Genomic DNA, 20409 nt, shown 5'->3' on the forward strand with positions numbered 1-20409 from the left:
CCCTGGTACCCCAGGCTACCCTGGCTCAGTGGTAAAGAATCCATCTGCAGTGCAGGAGACATATGTTCAGTCCCTGGGTTGGGAGGATCCTCTGAAGAAGGAAATGGCAACCCACTCCAGTATTCCTGCCTGGACAATCCCCATGGACAGAGGGAGCCTGGTGGGCTATGGTCCACGGGGTCACAAAGAATCAGACACAACTGAAGTGACTGAACCACAATAGGCAGCAGGGCCAGACTCCACCACTGTGTCCAGGCTCTATCCTGCTCACTTTAGGTTAAAAGGATATAATTGTTTAACATTTTAAAAGCAAATAAAAGTACTTAAATATTTTTTAATTTGCAACTTGAAAAGAAAACAGTAATGGGCTTCCAAGTGCATGTCTTTACTTTTAATGAAGGGTTTATTTTTCTTGGTTCTATTGGCAATAAAAGAACAGTTCCACATCAAAAGCCTTCAGGGGAGCTCTCTCCATTTGGAGGCCAGTCAGATTGCCAATAGTTCTGATTTAAAAAAAAAAAAATCAACTCACCAGACTCTATTTCTAGATATAGGTTATTGCCTATTATCGCAGGTAATTATTGGGGGTGGGGGGGAGTTCTTACTCATACAGGCAAATTACAACACATTATGTACTATACTATAAAAAGAGAAAAAAATTAAGTGACACTGAAATCAGGGGGTTCCAGAATGTTTTAATGAGCATGTTTCCATTATCTTCTGTGCTTGTTCATTTTGTTGGAAGAATGATTCATTCATTTCAAATTTGGCAACTTAAACAGCAGCAAATATAATTTTCCGATCACAATGCGAAATCAGTTTATTGGCCTTCTCTGCCTGTTTGGGTGGGGGAGTGGTGGAGGCGGAGAACATTTGTGCCTCCTTTTTCTTTGCCAACAGCACCCTCTGCTGGTTTTTGTGATCCATCACATCTGATGGGATCGACCCAAGTTGCAAATGGAGGGCTCCCTGCAACATTGCACACAGCAGGACATGATTCATAAATCAGTTTTCCACCCTGGTGATTCATTATCAGATATATTTTTTTCTGTAAAACAGCACAGCTCAAGGAAGTCATCAAGAATTCAGAAGCTGCAAAAAATACCTTCGTTTGATTAATCATCTCTCTGACCTTTTTCTTCTTATTGAACAAGGTTAATAATACTTGTTATCACTCAAAGTTAAACTGTATTAGCTGCCAAGTGAGTTTTATTTTGCAAAGGCCCATTATCACTGCCAAGAGTCTTCAAAGTTGGGTTTGGTTACATTCCACAGGTATGACCCCGAGGGGCACCTGACCAATGCAACATTTCCCACTGGAGATGTCAGCAGCTTCCACAGTGACCTGGAGAAGCTGACAAAAGTGGAGCTAGATACTTCCAACCGCGAAAACGTCCTCATGTCAACTAATCTGACAGCCACGAGTACCATATATATTTTAAAACAAGGTAAGAATATTTACAACTTTGCCCACCTCTAATAGCATCTCTCTTACTTCTACCATCAAACCTCCACACACTGTTAATGAATAGAAGACTTCTTCTCCCCATATTCCAGCTATGGAGGCTGAATCCCAAATCACACCTTTCATAAAGTTCCTACAGCAACATTGGGCCACATCCCTGTGGGAGTTAGGAGGTGCTACTGCTGCTGCTGCTAAGTCGCTTCAGTCGTGTCCGACTCTGTGACCCCATAGACGGCAGCCCACCAGGCTCCGCCGTCCCTGGGATTCTCCAGGCAAGAACACTGGAGTGGGTTGCCATTGCCTTCTCCATTAGGAGGTTTGATTCCTACCAAATATACTATTCCATTAAGCCATTTCCCAACACTCAGCTGTTTGTAAAGCTCTTTAAGCTCTGATTGGGGTATACTAAAGGCGCGAAGTCTGTGTCCCATCTGAAATTAGCATTCTAGAGCAGTGATGACATGGGTGAATAAAAAGGAGGAGTGAGGATGCACACCAAGCCGGAATATAAGGGAAATATAAGAGAGAATGGAAGGAAAAAAGGAGGAAAGGAGAGAGGGAAGGAAGGAGAGAGAGGGAGAGAGGGAAGGAAGGAGAGAGAGGGAGAGAGCAAGAGGGAAGTAAACAGGAAGGAAGGAAAAAAGGAAGGTGGATTTGGAAAGAACGTCTTAGAAGCTGAGAGAAATGGACACGGAGAAATCATTTTCTCTCTGCCCAGTCATCAAGAACCCGTTCTGTTGTTAGGCTGTGAGGCCAAACACAGAACTGTCCAACATCAGATCCACTCTAAAAAGGATATCTTTGTCAGCGTATCCTTTCCTAGAGACCAGCCACTGTGCCGGTGCCCCCAGGCACTGCGGGTACTGAACTACACTGCATACTCCGCTCATTCTAGTTCCCAGCGTATCAAATGGAGAAGGCCAGTCCACCAAGTCAGAGGAGAAGTTTGTGAGGAAATCCTTTAAAAATGAGAACGTTTTGAAAAACAGAAACAGCCTGCAGTATTACACGGGAGTCTTTTATCCAAGAAACAAGACAGCCCAGCTGTGAAACTAACAAGACCCAAATGGACAGAGAGCACGTGGGCTTGTCAGAATGGTTGTCTATAGCCCCGAGGGCAGTGAGGTCCACGGCGCCACACCTGCTCATCCTTTCCCAGACTTGCCTCCTGAAGCTCAACTTGTCTCTCCCCTACTTCTGTGCTTCCCTCTTCTTCCCCGCTTCCTCCTTTGCTCCTCTCTCTGCAGAAAATACCCAGAGCACCTATCGGGTGAGTCCAGACGGCTCCCTGCGTGTCACTTTTGCCAGCGGGATGGAGATCAGCCTCAGTTCAGAGCCCCACATCCTGGCCGGGGCGGTCAACCCCACCCTGGGAAAATGTAACATCTCTCTGCCCGGGGAGCACAACGCCAACCTCATCGAGTGGCGGCAGCGCAAGGAGCAGAACAAAGGCAACATTTCAGCTTTTGAAAGGAGGCTGAGGGTAAGTCTCAACCTGATAGCACCTAGACGACTGGTGTTGTATTTTTGAAAACCGCAGCACCTCCCTAATCAGAAGTCCCATTTCTCCAAAGCTTTTCTAGGTAAGTAACTTATATAATATAGTAATTCAAGAGAGGGTGCTAATGGCTGATAATGGTTCAGTATCCTTAAATGAACATTCTAATAAGAGCTTTCTTTGTCATTAGCCAGCTAAAGTGCTCTGACAGTAGCAATTTCAAGCACCGAGAATGTCTGGATCTAGAAATGCGTGTAGTCAGAAGGCCCTCCGGAATCCCTCACATGGCCTGGAGATGCCTCAGACCCCTGCTTTGTGGTAAAAAGTGAAAGTGAAAGTCTCTCAGTCGTGCCGGACTCTTTACGACCCAGTGGACTATACAGTCCACAGAATTCTCTAGGCTAGAATACTGGAGTGGGTTAAAAAAAAAAAAGAATACTGGAGTGGGTAGCCTTTCCCTTCTCCTGGGGATCTTCCCAACCCAGGGATAGAACCCAGGTCTCCCGCATTGCAGGTGGATTCTTTACCAGCTGAGCCACAAGTGAAGCCCCATGTGGTGGTAGATACTTTATTTGAAAAGGCCAGGCAGGTACACACAGAAGGATATGCGACGTCAAGCAACATTTGGACAAAGGCAATTAAGGGAAAAATCAGTGAATATCATTGCCTTGAATATACATATTAAGGGCCAGAGGGGTCAAGGACTAGTGCTCCTGTTGGCCTAATGGCACTCAGAGAGAGCGTGCATGCGTGCTTCAGTTGTGTCCGACCCTTTGTGACCTCATGGACTGTAGCCCACCAGGCTCCTCTGTCCATGGGATTCTCCAGGCAAGAATACTGGAGTGGGTTGCCATGCCCTCCTCCAGGGGATCTTCCCAACCCGGGACAGAACCCGGGTCTCTTCCATCTCCTGCATTGGCAGGCGGGTTCTTTACCACTAGCAATCACCTGGGAAGCCCAAAAGAGAGCTGCCTGGGAGAAATGCAAGATTTGGGAGTTTTTACCAAGCACAGTTCACCGCAGTTAACCTGGGATGTCTCAGTCAGAATTGCCTTTCTGCTGTACACGAAACCCATAAGCACCACCGCACTCTTTCTACCTGTCCCTTCTTGAACATGAAGCAATGTTAGGATGACATGACCAACTTTCCAAATATAGTAATGTTCAATATGAGCCCAAGAGCAACTGCCAACCTGAGGCAGTTACTCAACTATTGAGGCCAGGCCTGCTTTGAGCACCTGTGTCTCGCCTGGGATACCTGGAACACTTGCATTTCTTCACTCACAGTGAAAATGCAGTAACCTCTAGGCTTTGACAGGGCAACACCACCCAATTCCAGTGACAAGCAGTCAGACCATGGCTCACTTCCCAGTCAGTTCTGGTGGTGACCCAGAGATAGACTTTTGTGGTTGTTTTTGTACCAGCCACTAAAGTGGTCTATATGCACAAGTCAGGTTGTATGCTTTGATTCTATTGGCCAGAATATTTATCAGAAATGCCACTGAAATGAGAGGTGAAACCAGCCCAAATAGTCCAAACCTCTCTATGAGTGGACAGTAAGGGTTTCCTATCAGAGTTCTTCTAGAAATGGGATCACCAGCATAGTACCCTAAATGGGGGAGTCTTACAACTGGCTTAAGAAATGCCTTTATTTTCTTCACCTGTGAAATGAAGACGTCATACTAGAGAAAAGTCAGAATTATATACACGTGGTTTATCAACCTCATGGACTCACCCTATGAAAATTACATCAAATAAATGGTTTCTTGGTGCCTCCCCAGCTTAGAGTCTGAATAAAATATTATGAGTCATATTATACACTATATGACTTTGGGATTTTCCATTTTTTAGAACACATTCTATACCACGTGACTTTATTATTTTCCACTTTCTATGGTGACTCATCCTATTTTCTCCCCTCCATATGCACAGATAACAGAGAGAGAGTATAAAGTGTAATTTTCACCTCATATTCCAAATTGTTCTTAATACTGAGGTTAGTGGGCATAAAATATTTGGGCACTCTTCCATGTGAGTAGAGTGAAGTGTTATTTGTTGTTGTTGTTCAGTCACTAAGTCATGTCCATCTCTTTGCCACCCCATGGATTGAAGCATGCCAGGCTTCCCTGTCCTTCACTGTCTCCTGGAGCTTGCTCAAACTCATGTCCATTGAGTTGATGCTGCCATCCAACCATCTCATCCTCTGTCACCGTCTTTTCCTCCTGCCCTCAATCTTTCCAGCATCAGGGTCTTTTCCAGTGAGTTAGCTCTTCGCATCAGGTAGCCAAACTATTGGAGCTTCAGTTTCAGCATCAGTCCTTTCAATGAATATTCAGGGTTGATTTCCTTTAGGACTGACTGGTTTGATCTCCTTGCTGTCCAAGGAACTCTCAAGAGTCTTCTCCAGCACCACAATTTAAAAGTATCAATTCTTTTGTGCTCAGCCTTCTTTATGGTCCAACTCAAATCTGCACATGACTGCTAGAAAAATCATAGCTTTGACTATACGGACCTTTGTTGGTAAAGTGATGTCTCTGCTTTTTAATATGCTGTCTAGGTTGGTCATAGCTTTTCTTCCAAGGAGCAAGTGTCTTTTACTTTCATGGCTGCAGTCACCATCTGCAGTGGTTTTGGAGCCCAGGAAAATAAAGTCTGTCACTGTTTCCTTTTTCCCCCATCTATTTGCCATGGAGTGAGGAGACTGGATGCCATGATCTTAGTTTGTTGTTTTTTTTTTTTTGAATGTTGAGTTTTAAGCTAGCTTTTTCACTCTCCTCTTTCATCCTCATCAAGAGGCTTTTTAATTCCTCTTTGCTTTTTGCCATTATTGTGGTATCATCTACATATCTGAGCTTGTTGATATTTCTCCTAGAAATCTTGATTTCAGCTTGTGATTCATCTAACATTTCGTATTATGTACTCTGCATGTAAGTTAAGTAAACAGGGCAACAATATACAGCCTTTCCCAATTTTGAACCAGTCCGCTGTTCATGTCCGGTTCTAACTGTTGTTCCTTGATCGTATACCGGTTTCTCAGTAGACAAGTAAGGTGGTCTGATACTCCCCATCTCTTTGAGAGTTTTCCACAGTTTGTTGTAATCCACACAGTCATAGTCGATGAAGCAGAAGTAGATGCTTTTCTGGAATTCCCTTGCTTTCTCTATGATCCAATGACTGTTGGCTATTTGATCTCTGGTTCCTCTGCCTTTTCTAAACCCAGCTTGTACATCTGGAAGTTCTGGTTCACGTGCTACTGAAGCCTGCCTTGAAGGATTTTTAGCATTGCCTTGCTGGCATGTGTGTGCATGCATGCTAAGTCGTTTCAGTCATGTCTGACTCTTTGCAACCTTACGGACTGTAGCCCGCCAAGCTTTTCTGTCCATTGGATTCTCCAGGCAAGAAAACTGGAGTGGATTACGATGCCCTCTTCCAGGGGATCTTCCCAACCCAGGGATCAAACATGCATCCCTTACATCTCCTGCATTGGCATTACCACTAGCACCACCTGGGAAGCCCTGCTAGCATGTGAAATGAGTGCAATTGTGTGGTAGTTTGAACAATTGGAATGAAATCTGACTTTTTCCAGTCCTGTGGCCACTGCTGAGTTTTCCAAATTTGCTGGCATGTTGAGTGCAGTACTTTAACTGCATCATCTTTTAAGATTTTAAATAGCTCAGCTCAAATTCCACCACCTCCACTAGCTTTGTAGTAACACTTCCTAAGGCCCACTTGACTTTGCACTCTAGGATGTCTGGCTCTAGGTGAATGATCATACCATCGCGGTTATCTGGGTCATTAAGATCTTTTTTGTAAGTTCTTTTGTGTATTATTGCCACCTCTTCCTAATCTCTTCTGCTTCTGTTAGATCCTTGCCATTTCTGAAGTGTTATTTAGTTAATACTGTTTATAATTGACCAGTTTCCCATCCGGTGGTAGAGTTGAGCAGATTTGTGGAATAGCTTATAACGGCAGCAAATTCAGGGCTCTCTCATCTGTGACTTCAAGGGTTCTTCCTGAGGTTCTGGGACTGGAGACTGGCTAGGTGGTGTTACTGTACACGTCCCTAGAAAATTCTAACACCAGTAACGATCCTTTACGTATGTTTAAAGTGAAGTGAAGTCACTCAGTCGTGTCCGACTCTTTTCGACCCCATGGACTGTAGCCCACGGAATTTTCCAGGCAAGAGTACTGGAGTGTGTTGCCATTTCCTACAATTAACAAAATGTTTTCATAGTCAGGGTTTTGTTTGATCACCACAACCATCAATGATTGGCTATTCCCAATTTATAGATAAGGAGACTAAGGCCCAGAGAGGTTAAGTGATTTGCCCAAAGCCAAACAGCTATTATGGATCAGAGCCAGCACTAAAATGCAAGTCTTTGCCTAGTGCAGCACTCTTTCCACTCCATCATGTTGTACTGCCTTGTTCCTTAAAATAATTAATCTATAAATCATTGCCCCTCTCAGTGGAGCCATCTTGGCAGGGCCTGACTCCTCATTTCAATGCTGACAAAAAGAGACAAATAATCGACTCTAATGTACTGGCAAGTGTGGGTGGGCAGGAAAAGTGTGAAGCAGGCGAGAGGAAGGAGGCTGTTTAACTCAACAATCCTTACCTACTCTCCCCATCCTTAGGCACTCTTGCCTATATCACTGCCTCAGTTTCCCCAGATTAGGCATAGCCAATTTAATGGAATGAATATGTTCCCCAAAGGCCAGTGTGGATCCAGCCCAGACCTTCTTGTGGAAAGGAAAAAAATCAGAAAATGATAGACTTCCCTTGAAGATAAAGCAAAAAGAGTCACTTTTCTCCAGTGATCGGTAATTTTTTTTTTTCACACATACTCAGGGTCCTCTTCAAGGTGAGGAAACAAACTGCTGGGGAACATGAGATCCTGCTTTGGCACCAGCTCCATTAAGTCAGATAAATCACATTAACATCCTAAAATTTCACTTATTTAAAAAAATCCATTTCCTCTCCCCCACCAACCAAACCTGAATTGTGTTTGAATCATCTTCCTTGCAATGTACTTTCCCCTCCAGTCTATGTATATCCTCATCTGCTGCATTCATCTGTCCCCATAAATACCTTTCCCTGGACCATCAAGAAATTCGACATTCACGGAAAGCAAACTGGTTTAGAAACTACATCCAGATTGCGCCTTGCTGTGTCCATGAATCGTAATGCTGTTTAGATGAGACTTATCCCAGCACTGGACCTCAGAGCTCTTTACAAGATTTCTCAGACTGAGATGTGAGGTGACAGCAAGCTCCAAAACTGCAGCGTCCTTTATTAAAAAGAAAAAAAAATCCAAGAAGCTTAGCACTTCAAACTGAAGTCATCAAATCAAGTAAGATGATTATGTGTTTACAAGCAAAATGAAGCGAAGACTCGTCTAAAAACCCTCACAATTGATTGTTTTTCTCTCCATTCAAAGATAACTAAGAACAGGGTAGAGTGGTTTTAAAATGCAACATGTGACTAGTCCTACGTGAGCTGAGCTCTGAAAGGCAGAACAAGCCTACGTGAAACACAAGGTCCCAGGCTGACAAGTGATGGGGAACATGGGACGCCCGTTCCCTCTAGCATCTCCCTCCTTTCTCAGAAAACATGTTTGCTTCATGCTGTTTTGACTTCCTTCTCCCCAGGTTTGCTGGAGGGATTCATTTTGTGAAAATTTAGGTAAGAAGCCTGCTTACAGATAGATTGGTCTGTTTTAAAAATATATCTGTGGTTCTCTGTCCCAAGTAACAGTGTATTTACCCATAAGGAGTCACCTGGAGATTTCAGGCATCAAGGCTACTGAGCAGTGTTGGTTTTCGGGGTCAGGGGGGTCCTTGGGGCCTTCAAATCATAGAAACAACTATGTTTGTTAATCCTGGGACAACTCTGCTAAGATAACTAGGCAGAAAGTCTTATTTCACACACTATTTCATTTGCATATAAGTATTAGTTAATTGGTATTAAAATTTGTAAATGCCTATTGTATGGCCACCCAGATGAATTCACCAACAGGAAAATATTTAAACCAGAGCAAATTAATTTAATGCAAAAAGTGTCCAGGTTAAATGGTATGGCAGAAATCAGGTGAGAGGAATGAATAAGGTTTTAAAGAAGAACTAGTATGCCCACAATTTTGCACCACTTTTCCCATCTATAAAATGAGAGATATGGTCTATACAATCTCTATTATTAGTAGTATTGTTACCACTAATCATAATTATAACAGCTAACATTCATTGACATCCTATATGTATATTGCCATAGAGTAACTTATTTACTACTCATAACATCTTATCAGACGTGTTCTCTTATTAGCATTCTCACTTTACAGATAAAGAAACTGAGGCACATAGAGGTCACACAGCTAGTAAAGGGTGACACAGGATTTGAACCTAGGCAGTCCAGCTCAATAGCCCATGTTGTAAGATTTCTTCTGGCACTAAAACTCTGTTGACTACCCAGGTAAACAGAGTGTCTTGGGAGGAAAAAAGAAAAATACAGGTTAAAAAAAGTTTCCAGTGGAGTAATGGAGGCTGATGTTAATGTTGCCTACATGCCCTGTTCCTTTGTAGGCCACTCTGAAATAAAAGTAAGCCTAAGTGGTTTTTGATTGTCAGCATAGCAATATCAGTCAAAAATAAAATCTTTAGAATTGTATTGATCAATATCTAAAAATTAAGTACTAATTACCTTTAAACCAGTGAGAATAAAGGAGCGTGTCCCAATTTAAAAGCAGCTCTGACTCCTGCATCCATTCTCGCAGCTTCATGAAACTTAAATGCAGTATGTCTTCCAAACCACGAAGTGGATATTTGGCCCATCTGACTTATTCACCTTCAAACTTCTTCAGCAAAAATCTAACAGGTACCTCAGTTGCATTGTGAGTTGAAATGCTAGACAGCATCCTTGAAAATTCAGCCTTTTCCTCCTTTCTTGTGAAAGAAAATCAACTGCTCTGATTGTAGCTTAGAGTTTAGCACTGTGTGCATATGTGCAAATGGGCATACCAGTTCTTCTTCAAAACCTTATTCATTCCTCTCACCTGATTTCTGCCATACCATTTAACTTGGACAATTTTGCACTAAATTACTTTGCTCTTGATTAAATACTTTCCTGTTGGTGTGTGTGTGTGTTGGGTTAAACCATAGCAAGCTGCCCTTTTTGTAGACCAAAAAAACACTCAAATACCAGCAGTTGCCTTATAGATCAACCTAATATAATCTTTAGGCTACTAATTGAATGAGTCTCAAATTGAAGGGGGTTGAAAGGACTGTCTCTTAAGCAATTAAAACACAAACTCCTCAGAAAGAGCGAGGAAAGGCTCTGGGGGGAGGCAGAGACACCTTTCTTTGGGTCTTTGGCCTGTGCTCACGCTTTGCAGGTACGTTGATTCCTGCTGGCAACACAACCCATGGCTCCCCAGGGCATACTCTTTACTTTCCTCTCTGGTCCAAGTGTGAACAAAAAGCAAGCCTTTCTCCTTACTTCTCTTGAGCAAAGCTGAAAAAAAGCCTAAAGAAAACCAAAGAATAAATTAAAGCACAAATATATCCTTTCTTATGAAAAATTTTACCAAGTCCAGCTTCCTTACCCCAATGGATAACTCATCAGTTGCCAAACTCAAATCTCTCGTTCAATGTGCAGCTCGTCCAAAGGGACCCTTTTTAACTTGGGGCTGTTCTCAAACGTCAACCTTTGCTTTGCCCCTCTCTTTTCCAGGTCACAGATTGCTATAGATTGTTTGGGGGAAGAGCTGAAATAAGGATTGATGGCCCACACTTGGGTCAAGGGCTATTACTGTCTTTCAGGCAAACAACAGCTTGTATGAACACGTTGCTTTTCCAACCTTGCTCATGACCCCAGCAGTCAGAGACGGTCAGCCTAGTTCTGCTTCCTGCCATAGAGACTGGAGTCACATAAGCAGTCAAGAAGGAGGGTCAAGGAGCTTACCTAAAAAAACCATTCTTTCCCGCAGTCTTCTCACGAGTTCCACAGGAGACTCGCCAGATGGAGGGCTGTGGCATCTTCAATTCTTTCATCTCCTTGCAGCTCTGAGCCGAATTTCACATTACCTTCCAAACCTGACTTTGAAACTAGTGTTTCAGCAACATCTGAATATCAGAGTGCATTATCCAGAAACAGAGAAGCATGGTAGCACAAATCTTGACAGGCAGAGAAAAGAACATTAGGCAGACTTTTCCTCTGCTCACTTTGTAGTGGATTTTTAACAGTGGTCCCTTGCTTGTGTTGCTCTAATGACTTTATTAAGAAATGTGTTCTTGAGTAGTAAACTTAATCTATCAGACAAATAAAACCACAAATTTAGTTGAACTGGAAATCACTTGTTACTTTGGCTCTTTAACTACCATTATAACATAAATTGTAACAGTTACAACCTTCTCTGGGAGTACATGGATATTTTACAGCTATTGTAAATGAACAGTGTTACAGTTAGAGATATGTGGCTATAAAACCACAGGAAAGGTAGTTGAAGAAAGAACACCTGGTTTTGTGTAGGTTTCCAAGCTCTGTGTATCAAAAGACAGGAAATATGTGCTTCTCTATCACCTTTTAGGTTATAGCAGCAGGTTAGTTTGTATTTATGCTACAACACAGCACACACAGGCTACCGGTGGTTAAAGAGTCATGCTTCCAATCTGTGGCTCTATTCCATGAATGAAACCTACCACTGCAGCTAACTAGACTGCCTCCCAAATAATTGGAGTATCTAATTGCTAGTCTTCTGGAATTCATGGTATGGAACACTTGCTGTCTTTTTTTTTTTTCCTGCAGAAGCTCAAAACTAAGGGCAAATATCATTAGCCCCAGCTGGCTGATGAAGAAACTGAAACCAAAAAACATTGAAAATAGCAGACAATTCATAGAAGACATAGGTGTGGCCAATAGCCATTTTAAAAGGTTCAATCTCATTTTGGTAACCAAATACATGCAAATTTAAACCACAATAACATACCATTTTCTCCACTCTCATATTGGGAAAAGCTTACTAACAATGATAATACTCAGTGCTGGTTACAATGTAGACATGAACTCCTCCACTGCTAGTTGATAAGAGCATACATTTGTAAACCTTTGTGCACTATAAAGTAATATCTCAAGTCGCATCAGGAGTCTTTAATATGTTATCATTTGACCCAGTAATTTCCCTTATAGGGTTTTGTATTAAGGAAATAATTATTTACCAAAATTCTCAACAAATCATGAACATTGAAAGAAAAATGGACAACAAAAACTAATTTCCAACAATAGGAGAAAGGATAGATAAATGTTTATCATGTTGATGTAACCATTAAAATCCACATATTCAGAATATCTAATAACATGAGGAATGATGGAGATAAAACATTAACTGAAAAGTAGAATATAAAACAATTCTTGTATTCTTTAAGTGTAAGATTATATTTTTAAAAAGTGGGTATGAAATGCTGGAAATGATTAGCAGTGATTCACACTGGAGAATAGGATTACAGATAATTGCTTTCTTTGTATTTTTCTATACTTTCCAGTTTTTCTGCAATGAAAAAATACCACTTTTATAATTGGAGGGAGGTACTTATAGAGGTTATTTTAAAAAGCAAAGTGCATAAAAGGAGCAAAGGAAGACCAGAGTCTGAAATGAGAATGTTGGCTTTGCACTCATCCAGGCCACTAAGATAAAAATTCTACATGTCATTTAGATGTTGGATACCACCTCCCCCCCAAAAAAAAGAGCTAATACATACAGAGAGAGAACAGATTGGTGGTGGCCAGAGGCAAGGAGTAAAGGGTTGGTGAAATGGGTGAAGGAGGTCAAAAGGTACAAAGTTCCAGTTTAAAAATTTGAGTATTTAATGTACAGCATGGTGACTGTAGTTAATAATACTGTATTGTATATTTGACAGTTGCTAAGAGAATAGATCTTGAAAGTCCTCATCTCTGGGAAAAAAAAACTGTAACTACATGTGGTGATGGATGTCAACTAGATTTATCCTGGTGATTATTTTGAAATATATACAAATACTGAATCATACCATACTCCTAAAACTAATATAATGTTTTATGTCAGTTTTATCTCAGTTTTTTTTTTCATTTATTTTTATTCGTTGGAGGCTAACTACTTTACAATATTGCAGTGGTTTTTGCCATACATTGACATGAATCAGCCATGGATTTACATGTGTTCCCCATCCCGATCCCCCCTCCCCCCTCCCTCTCTACCTGATCCCTCTGGGTCTTCCCAGTGCACCAGCCCTGAGCACTTGTCTCATGCATCCAACCTGGGCTGGTGATCTGTTTCACCCTTGATAGTATACTTGTTTCAATGCTATTCTCTCAGAACATCCCACCCTCGCCTTCTCCCACAGAGTCCAAAAGTCTGTTCTGTACATCTGTGTCTCTTTTTCTCTTTTGCATATAGGGTTATCATTATCATCTTTTTAAATTCCATATATATGCATTAGTATACTGTATTGGTCTTTATCTTTCTGGCTTACTTCACTCTGTATAATGGGCTCCAGTTTCATCCATCTCATTAGAACTGATTCAAATGAATTCTTTTAATGGCTGAGTAATATTCCATAGTGTATATGTACCATAGCTTCCTTATCCATTCGTCTGCTGATGGGCATCTAGGTTGCTTCCATGTCCTGGCTATTATAAACAGTGCTGCGATGAACATTGGGGTGCATGTGTCTCTTTCAGATCTGGTTTCCTTGGTGTGTATGCCCAGGAGTGGGATTGCTGGGTGATACGGCAGTTCTATTTCCAGTTTTTTAAGGAATCTCCACACTGTTTTCCATAGTGGCTTATCTCAGTTTTTTAAATAGCAAAAAAAAAAAATTTTAACATTTTTTAAAAACCTCTTTCTTGAGGATTTTAAAATTGGACTCAAGACCCCTAAAAGTTTCATACTTGGATTTCAGAGCCCACTTGAGATTTGTTTAAAATGTTCATTGATGTGTTTATATGCATTTTTCTGTGGAAACAGTGTATAGCTTTCAGATAATTAAAGGAATCCTTGACCACAAAAATTTTAAATGAATTATCATAAAGTTTAGTTGAATAGCTAGTGAATTGGTTTAGTCCAACTATGATTAATGTAGTCAAACCCTAATGTTGATTTTTTCCCCCTACCTCATTAACCAGATATTTAACACTCTGTCCTGGATCATGCTGACAGCTCCTACAGTCACTTTGGAATCTGACACATGGGCCCATTTAGAAGCCTAACTGAGATGAGAAGAGTAATCATATCTAAAAATAACCATCACTGAGACTTCCCTGGTGGTTAGGAAAGTTAAGACTTCGTGCTTCCACTGCAGGTGGTACACATTTGATCCCTGGTTGAGGAACTAAGATCCCACATGCCCTGTGGCATGGCAGAAAATAAATAAATATTTTTTAAAGTAATAAAAATAACAATTACTAATATTATTTTTATACATCACCAGGTACCTGTATATGTAATCTCATTTAATTCTTAGCACAGGTGTGTGATGTCAAGTGATAAACATTACTCCCATTTCACAGATAAGAAAACTAAGGCCCAGGTAGAAAAAAATGGCTGGTGCACAGACAAGCAGCTAATTCAGTCTCCTGACTGATTATTTTAGGCCAATGGAGGAGGCAACGACTTAAAGCTGCACAACCTCATTGAATGGTGCCACCCTTGCAAGTACTGGGGGACCTCCCAACACCTCGCACAGTTACCTGCTGGCCTCCGTGCATGGGCTTTTACATCTAGGAGACAGTCTGAGTTGCTCTGTGTTCCCCTGTGATAGATGCAAAGTATTATAATAAAACTCCATGCCCAGAGGAACGAGGAAGCCAGAGAAGGGAATCTGTAGAAATTAGAGGGGGCTCTCTATATTCCTTTTTTCTGATTGCTAATTATGTAAATAATTCACCATTCTATGTTCTAGCCACCTCATTGGTAAAAGCAGGGGAGGAAGTCCCATTCTTTTGTAGGCGTCTGACTTACATAAAGTAAGATTACATAATCACTGAAAACTGGATCAGCACAGTTGAGACTTGAGTTGGGAAAAAACAGTCAACAACCACATGCTGAGAATCTAGCACATCCCAGTAGTTAAGACATGGCCCCAGTCTTCCAAGGTTGTAGAGTCTCCCAGGAAAATAGAGACAAGTTGTCATCCAAGGAAAAGCCATGCAGATGCAGAGGCAAAAGAGACCCCATTGCTGGAGAAACAGAAAAGGCTTTGGGATTGTGAATACCCTTGATGAGGGAAACTGAGGCAGTGCTTCAAATGTACTTCCTCTTTTTTGTAGGCGCATAACAGAAACCTGCTCTCCATCGATTTTGATCATGTGACTCGCACAGGCAAGATCTATGATGACCATCGGAAATTCACCCTTCGAATTCTTTATGACCAGACTGGACGACCTGTTCTGTGGTCTCCTGTAAGCAGATATAATGAAGTGAACATCACATATTCACCTTCGGGGTTGGTGACATTTATTCAAAGAGGGACATGGAATGAAAAAATGGAATATGACCAGAGTGGAAAAATAATTTCAAGAACTTGGGCTGATGGGAAAATTTGGAGCTATACCTACTTAGAAAAGGTAAGTGTGTAGGGAAAATAAACTAGTTCTGAGTTTCTGAATGAGAACATTGAAAGCGGCACTGATTACCTGCCTTGCTGAGGACCTGTGGGAGTGAAGTCTGTATTCTGCCTGTTCTGCTCCATAAAAGTAGCAACAACAACCACCACAAATTATACCTACAAGGATAAGCTGTTTTTCAGCCGAAAACTTTCCCCAGCCCCACACTCTGCCAGGTACTCTTTCAAACTGAAGTCAGGATAATGGCTTAGCTTTCTCCTCATTTGAGCATATTTGTTCATGCTCCTGAAAATGTATCTTTATTACTATGAAAGCTCACACCGAAGTAAAATAGGTAGAAAATTATAAAATTGCGTGTTAATGTATCTCAGCTCTGGAAAAGAGGCTCTTACACAGAGGATAAGGAATTCTAATTTTGTTAGGATAGTCAGTGACGGTTTAATGGTATACATTGGAGGACATATTTTCCCAAGTAATCTGTCTGAGGAAATGGTAGCAGTGGGGCTCCCTTGTTGTTAATAGTCCTTTGTACACAATGAGTCTCCAGGAGCATCTGTAATGGAAGCTCGTGGCCTCTGTCTGCTGGGAATGGGCAAGGATTTTAACCCCACCCCCTGGATCCATTTGTCAAACATCAACCTCACACAGCAGAAATGGTTTCTAGTCAGACCAGTAGCAGAAGACAATAAGAGAAGTTGATCTCTGTCTGCCATCTCAATTTCTGATGTCCTAAGATGCTGTCTCTTTTCCCCTAAATCTAACCTTTCAACTCAGTTCATTAGTCCTGGATTAATTTCTGGGAAAACTGAAAAACTTTTTCCCCTGAGGATTCAAGGGGAGTCAGTACGGATTAACCCCTGGAAGCTCTTAGAAAAAAGTCATGGGTGCTCATAACTCATGTGGTGAAATTTCACTATTTGCACCAAATAATGCTAAGCCTTTCTGATATACCCCTGAAAGTTTTTTTTTTAATGTGCCAGGGGTTGTATGTTATTATAAAACCATTGTACTATTTCCCAGAGTTAGTCACTGGGAAATTTGCCAAATTAGAAATGTCTAGGAGATAAAGCAGAACTCCACTTGGGAGCCAGGGTAAAGGACTGAGTCCTTTGCTGTCTGTAGCCCCTGTCCTTTTCTGCTGAAGAAATTGATGAAATCTCTAATCTGCACTCTACACTGGGAACATCTGAATCTTATAGAGTGGATGTTTTCTCTTTTGAATTTTGGTAACAAGAATGATTGGCAAAATCATACAACTAATGTCCACAAAGTGCTAGACTTGTTACAAAATTAACTGAATCCAAATATTTGTTGTATATTCACAGACGCAAGGCATGTAAGATGACCTCATATGAAAAAAAAAAAAGAAAAGGGTGCCACTGATCACTGGCAGAATATAGGCTGATTAGTTTTTTCAAGAATGAGAATTTATTTGCTCTGATCCTCCCACAGGTCTACATGTGACTAGTGAAGGAGCTGACACGCCTTAGGAGTATGTACAGCTTTGAGGGACTTCCCTCGCCATCCGGTGGTTAGGATGCCATGCTTTCACTGCCAAGGACCTGGGTTCAATCCCTGGTTGGGGAACTAAGATCCCACAGGAATATTTATAGGTTTGAACTCAGAGCCTTAACCTATTAGCGCCACAGTCTGGCTGCTGAGCTAACTGCCTATAGACAATTGCTTCTAGGTCTCATAAAACTTGCCCTTTAAACTGTCTATACAGTGACAGAAAAGCTTGTTGAAACTTAAACTTCAGTCCTGCATATAGTTAGTTAGCCTCTTGTCTGACATTAATGAAGAATTTTATTGTTCCCCTTTTCTGAATTAACTGATTACTTCATCACAGTTATTTCAGCCAAGAATCATGTGAAGCAAATTTCACATGAATTCTTTTTTTCACATAAATTCTTTTGGCTGCAGAAACTTACTTGGCTATAATTCTTTAAAAACAAAACAAAGAAACTCCCTGAGACTGTCAGTGTCTGCAGTGGGCAGAAATAAGACCTTATTGACACAGAGTAATGTATGGAGAAAAGCCCCAGCGACTCCCTAAAACTCGTTTATTGACCAGTGAGATGAGCCAAATCACTTGTGCCTTTTAGTTGACTTTTCTCCCTTTCTTAATCTTACATTTAATTTGTTCTCTAATTATCAGGTAGCCCCTGACTTAAGCAATGCTATTATGCAAAACTCAGAGCCTACAAAACCCATAATTATGGAATGGTTCTTTACTTTCCAAAAATCATTTATCACGAGATTGATTTTATTAACATTATTACCAGTGATAATAATTAATTCACTGAATAGCAGCAGCAATTAAATGAAATAACTTAATATAAAGCACCTGGCACATCTAGTCATTCAATAAGAGTTAGTTTCTTTCCATTTAAATTGTGCATTCTAATATTTATTCTAGTATTTATTAAGTTGGAAAACTTAGTGCTAGCACCTACTGCTACTTGAAGGTGAATTAAAACAGGAAAGAACAGAAGGATGGAAGGAAATTAAAGTATCTTTGAAATTGTGATTCTAGAAAGAAAAGGGAAGGAATATTCAATTTACCAAAATCCAATTTACATGTAATCTTCCAGGGAGGTGATGAAGTTCTCTGCCTCCTATGCTCTCTTCTAGTCCTCACTTTATTGTGGCCTTTGCTAGAACATTCTTTCACTATGTCTGGGGCAGAGCAAGACTAAGAGGCTGGCTCTAGAAGTATATTTTGAAGTAACAGTTCTCCAACTTTAAAAATATAAACCTCTTTTTGTACCTCAAAATACTTCTATTTGTACCTTTATACATTTGCTTGGCATCCCTATGCCATGATATATTGAAAAAAGCAAACAGCAGATATTTTACCTCAATGTGCAGAAATTTTGTAAAAATTATTTGACTTCCTCTAGAGTAAGTAAAAATTATGGGTATCATTTTCATGCACAATGGTTTGTAGCCATTAGGAGAAAAATAATTATTTGGGTAATAGCTGTGGTTGCTTAAATGATCTCTTCTCTATTAAAAAAATCAATTATTGTTTCTTAAATTTTCTCTGTGTGGTCATTAATTCTCTGTCTTGATTCATGAGCCTTCCCTGAGTTAATTATATCTTGAAGACTTGTGGGGCTAAAATTTTGTATTACAGGAAATGTAAATCTTTCCGTTTCCTAAAAACATTCTTAAGAACTTCATTTTTAAATGCATTTAAATATATTCTATAATCATTTAATAAGATGCTTTCGTCTGATACATTTACACAAAACTGCCTCTTTGGGGCTGAAATTTTCAAAGGCTGCCTAGAGGGAGAGAATGCAGCCTTTGGCTTGTGCTTCCAGGTGGCCCCACACTGCCATCTGGTGGTCATTCAAATGCCTTACTTTTTCAAATTTCTGCCACCTCTCATTTCTGAAAGTGTTGGCACTCAGTTGTGTCCAACTCTTTGCGACCCCATGGACTGTAGCCCGCCAGGCTCCTCTGTGCATGGAATTCTCCAGGCAAGAATTCTCCATGCCCTTCTCCAGGGGATCTTCCCGACCCAGTGGATCAAACCCTGGTCTCCCACATTGCAGGCAGATTCTTTACTGTTGGAGCTACCTGGGAAGCCCATCTCTCATTTCTACTCCTGTTCAAATGAATATGCAGCCACGGTTTTAGTTTTCGTCTTTACAGTGATCTCACAATCATTTCGGTTCTCACAATCAACTTTTTGGAAAATACAGAGTCTCCCACTCTAGTGTTTGGACTAATAAGAAATGACCTTTTATTCTATAGCAGCACTGGGGGCGTTGGATGGACTTATAAGTATTGTTTTTGAACAAACTGATAATAATGCCCACCCAAAGTGACAAAGTAGCCAAGTGAGAGCTAAATGCTATTCTGGCAACACAGCAGTTACATTCACGAGATTTCTAATCACATCATCCACATTCTCAGTCAGCACAGCATCAGCACCACCTAGGAACAGGGTCAGGCCGTGGTTTACTACAGCGCGGAAGACGAGAGCAGGGAGAGAATGCACTGGTGTTGTGCTATAAATGTTTGGCAAGGCTGGTGCAGCAACTGGAAAAGACAGGCTGGTACTGGATAATGTGTGCGAGCCATATGGTGACTGTCCCTGGCCCGCCTCGCAGGTGACAGATGTCATTTGTTCATGGCAAATTGACAGAAGAGAGTGGAAAGGAGCTGAGAAATCTGGCTTTCAGCAGAGAGGTAATGCAGAGGCATTGCCCACTAGTTTCACCCCAGGTTCTGTTGAGTTCTGCCTTGGTCAAGGACGGGGTGGTCCCTTCATGTCCTCGTGCCCAGGCAGGACTTCCACGTCTCCCGCCTTCTGTTCAGCAGGGTTTCTGGAGTTGCAGAGTATCCACAGGTGATGAGGTGGATCCACACACGGCTCTGTATCCCCAGGCAGAGTACCTGGTGGAAGAGCGAGAAAGGATAAGCCAATGAGCAAATAAGTGCTGACTTTGACTTCACAGTATTGACATGTGATTTGAAATCAGTTGTCAGAAGAGCAGGGAGGACATGCAGTTTCAAGAAGCGTGTTCAATATTAGAATATAATTTCATATTTAGAAGATTTAAATGTACATTATATATGCTTCTGTAATTCATAAATATTTATGTAATTTATATTTAGAAGATGAAATGGTACCTATTGTTTTCATAACAGAAACTTCAGAAAATAAAGCTCAATTAAATATTTTTGCTTGATAAGTCAATTCTCTAGAAAGGAGGGGTAAAATCTCCCTTGGGGAGATACATCAGAATTTCCGGGGGTGAGCAATTTTTACTAAAAGATGAGATTTAAATGCTTTTTGATTAAAAATAGGGTTTTAATTCTCCTTCAAACAGTGTTCCTTTT

The 20409-nt window shown here is 41.0% G+C and overlaps 1 protein-coding gene across 3 annotated transcripts in view; it reads left to right on the top strand.

Annotated features, from left to right (window-relative positions):
- The window catches only part of TENM1 (teneurin transmembrane protein 1), an 891941-nt gene that overhangs the window by 859370 nt on the left and 12162 nt on the right, over nt 1-20409 (top strand). For all 3 annotated transcript variants that reach the window (XM_043459374.1, XM_043459376.1, XM_043459375.1), the window contains 3 exons: nt 1276-1448; nt 2713-2948; nt 15256-15552. In XM_043459374.1, coding sequence (XP_043315309.1) covers nt 1276-1448; nt 2713-2948; nt 15256-15552 — 706 coding nt within the window. The remainder of the gene's footprint in view (nt 1-1275; nt 1449-2712; nt 2949-15255; nt 15553-20409) is intronic.

Source organism: Cervus canadensis, chromosome X (assembly GCF_019320065.1).
Source record: "Cervus canadensis isolate Bull #8, Minnesota chromosome X, ASM1932006v1, whole genome shotgun sequence".
Taxonomy (NCBI): Eukaryota; Metazoa; Chordata; class Mammalia; order Artiodactyla; family Cervidae; genus Cervus; species Cervus canadensis.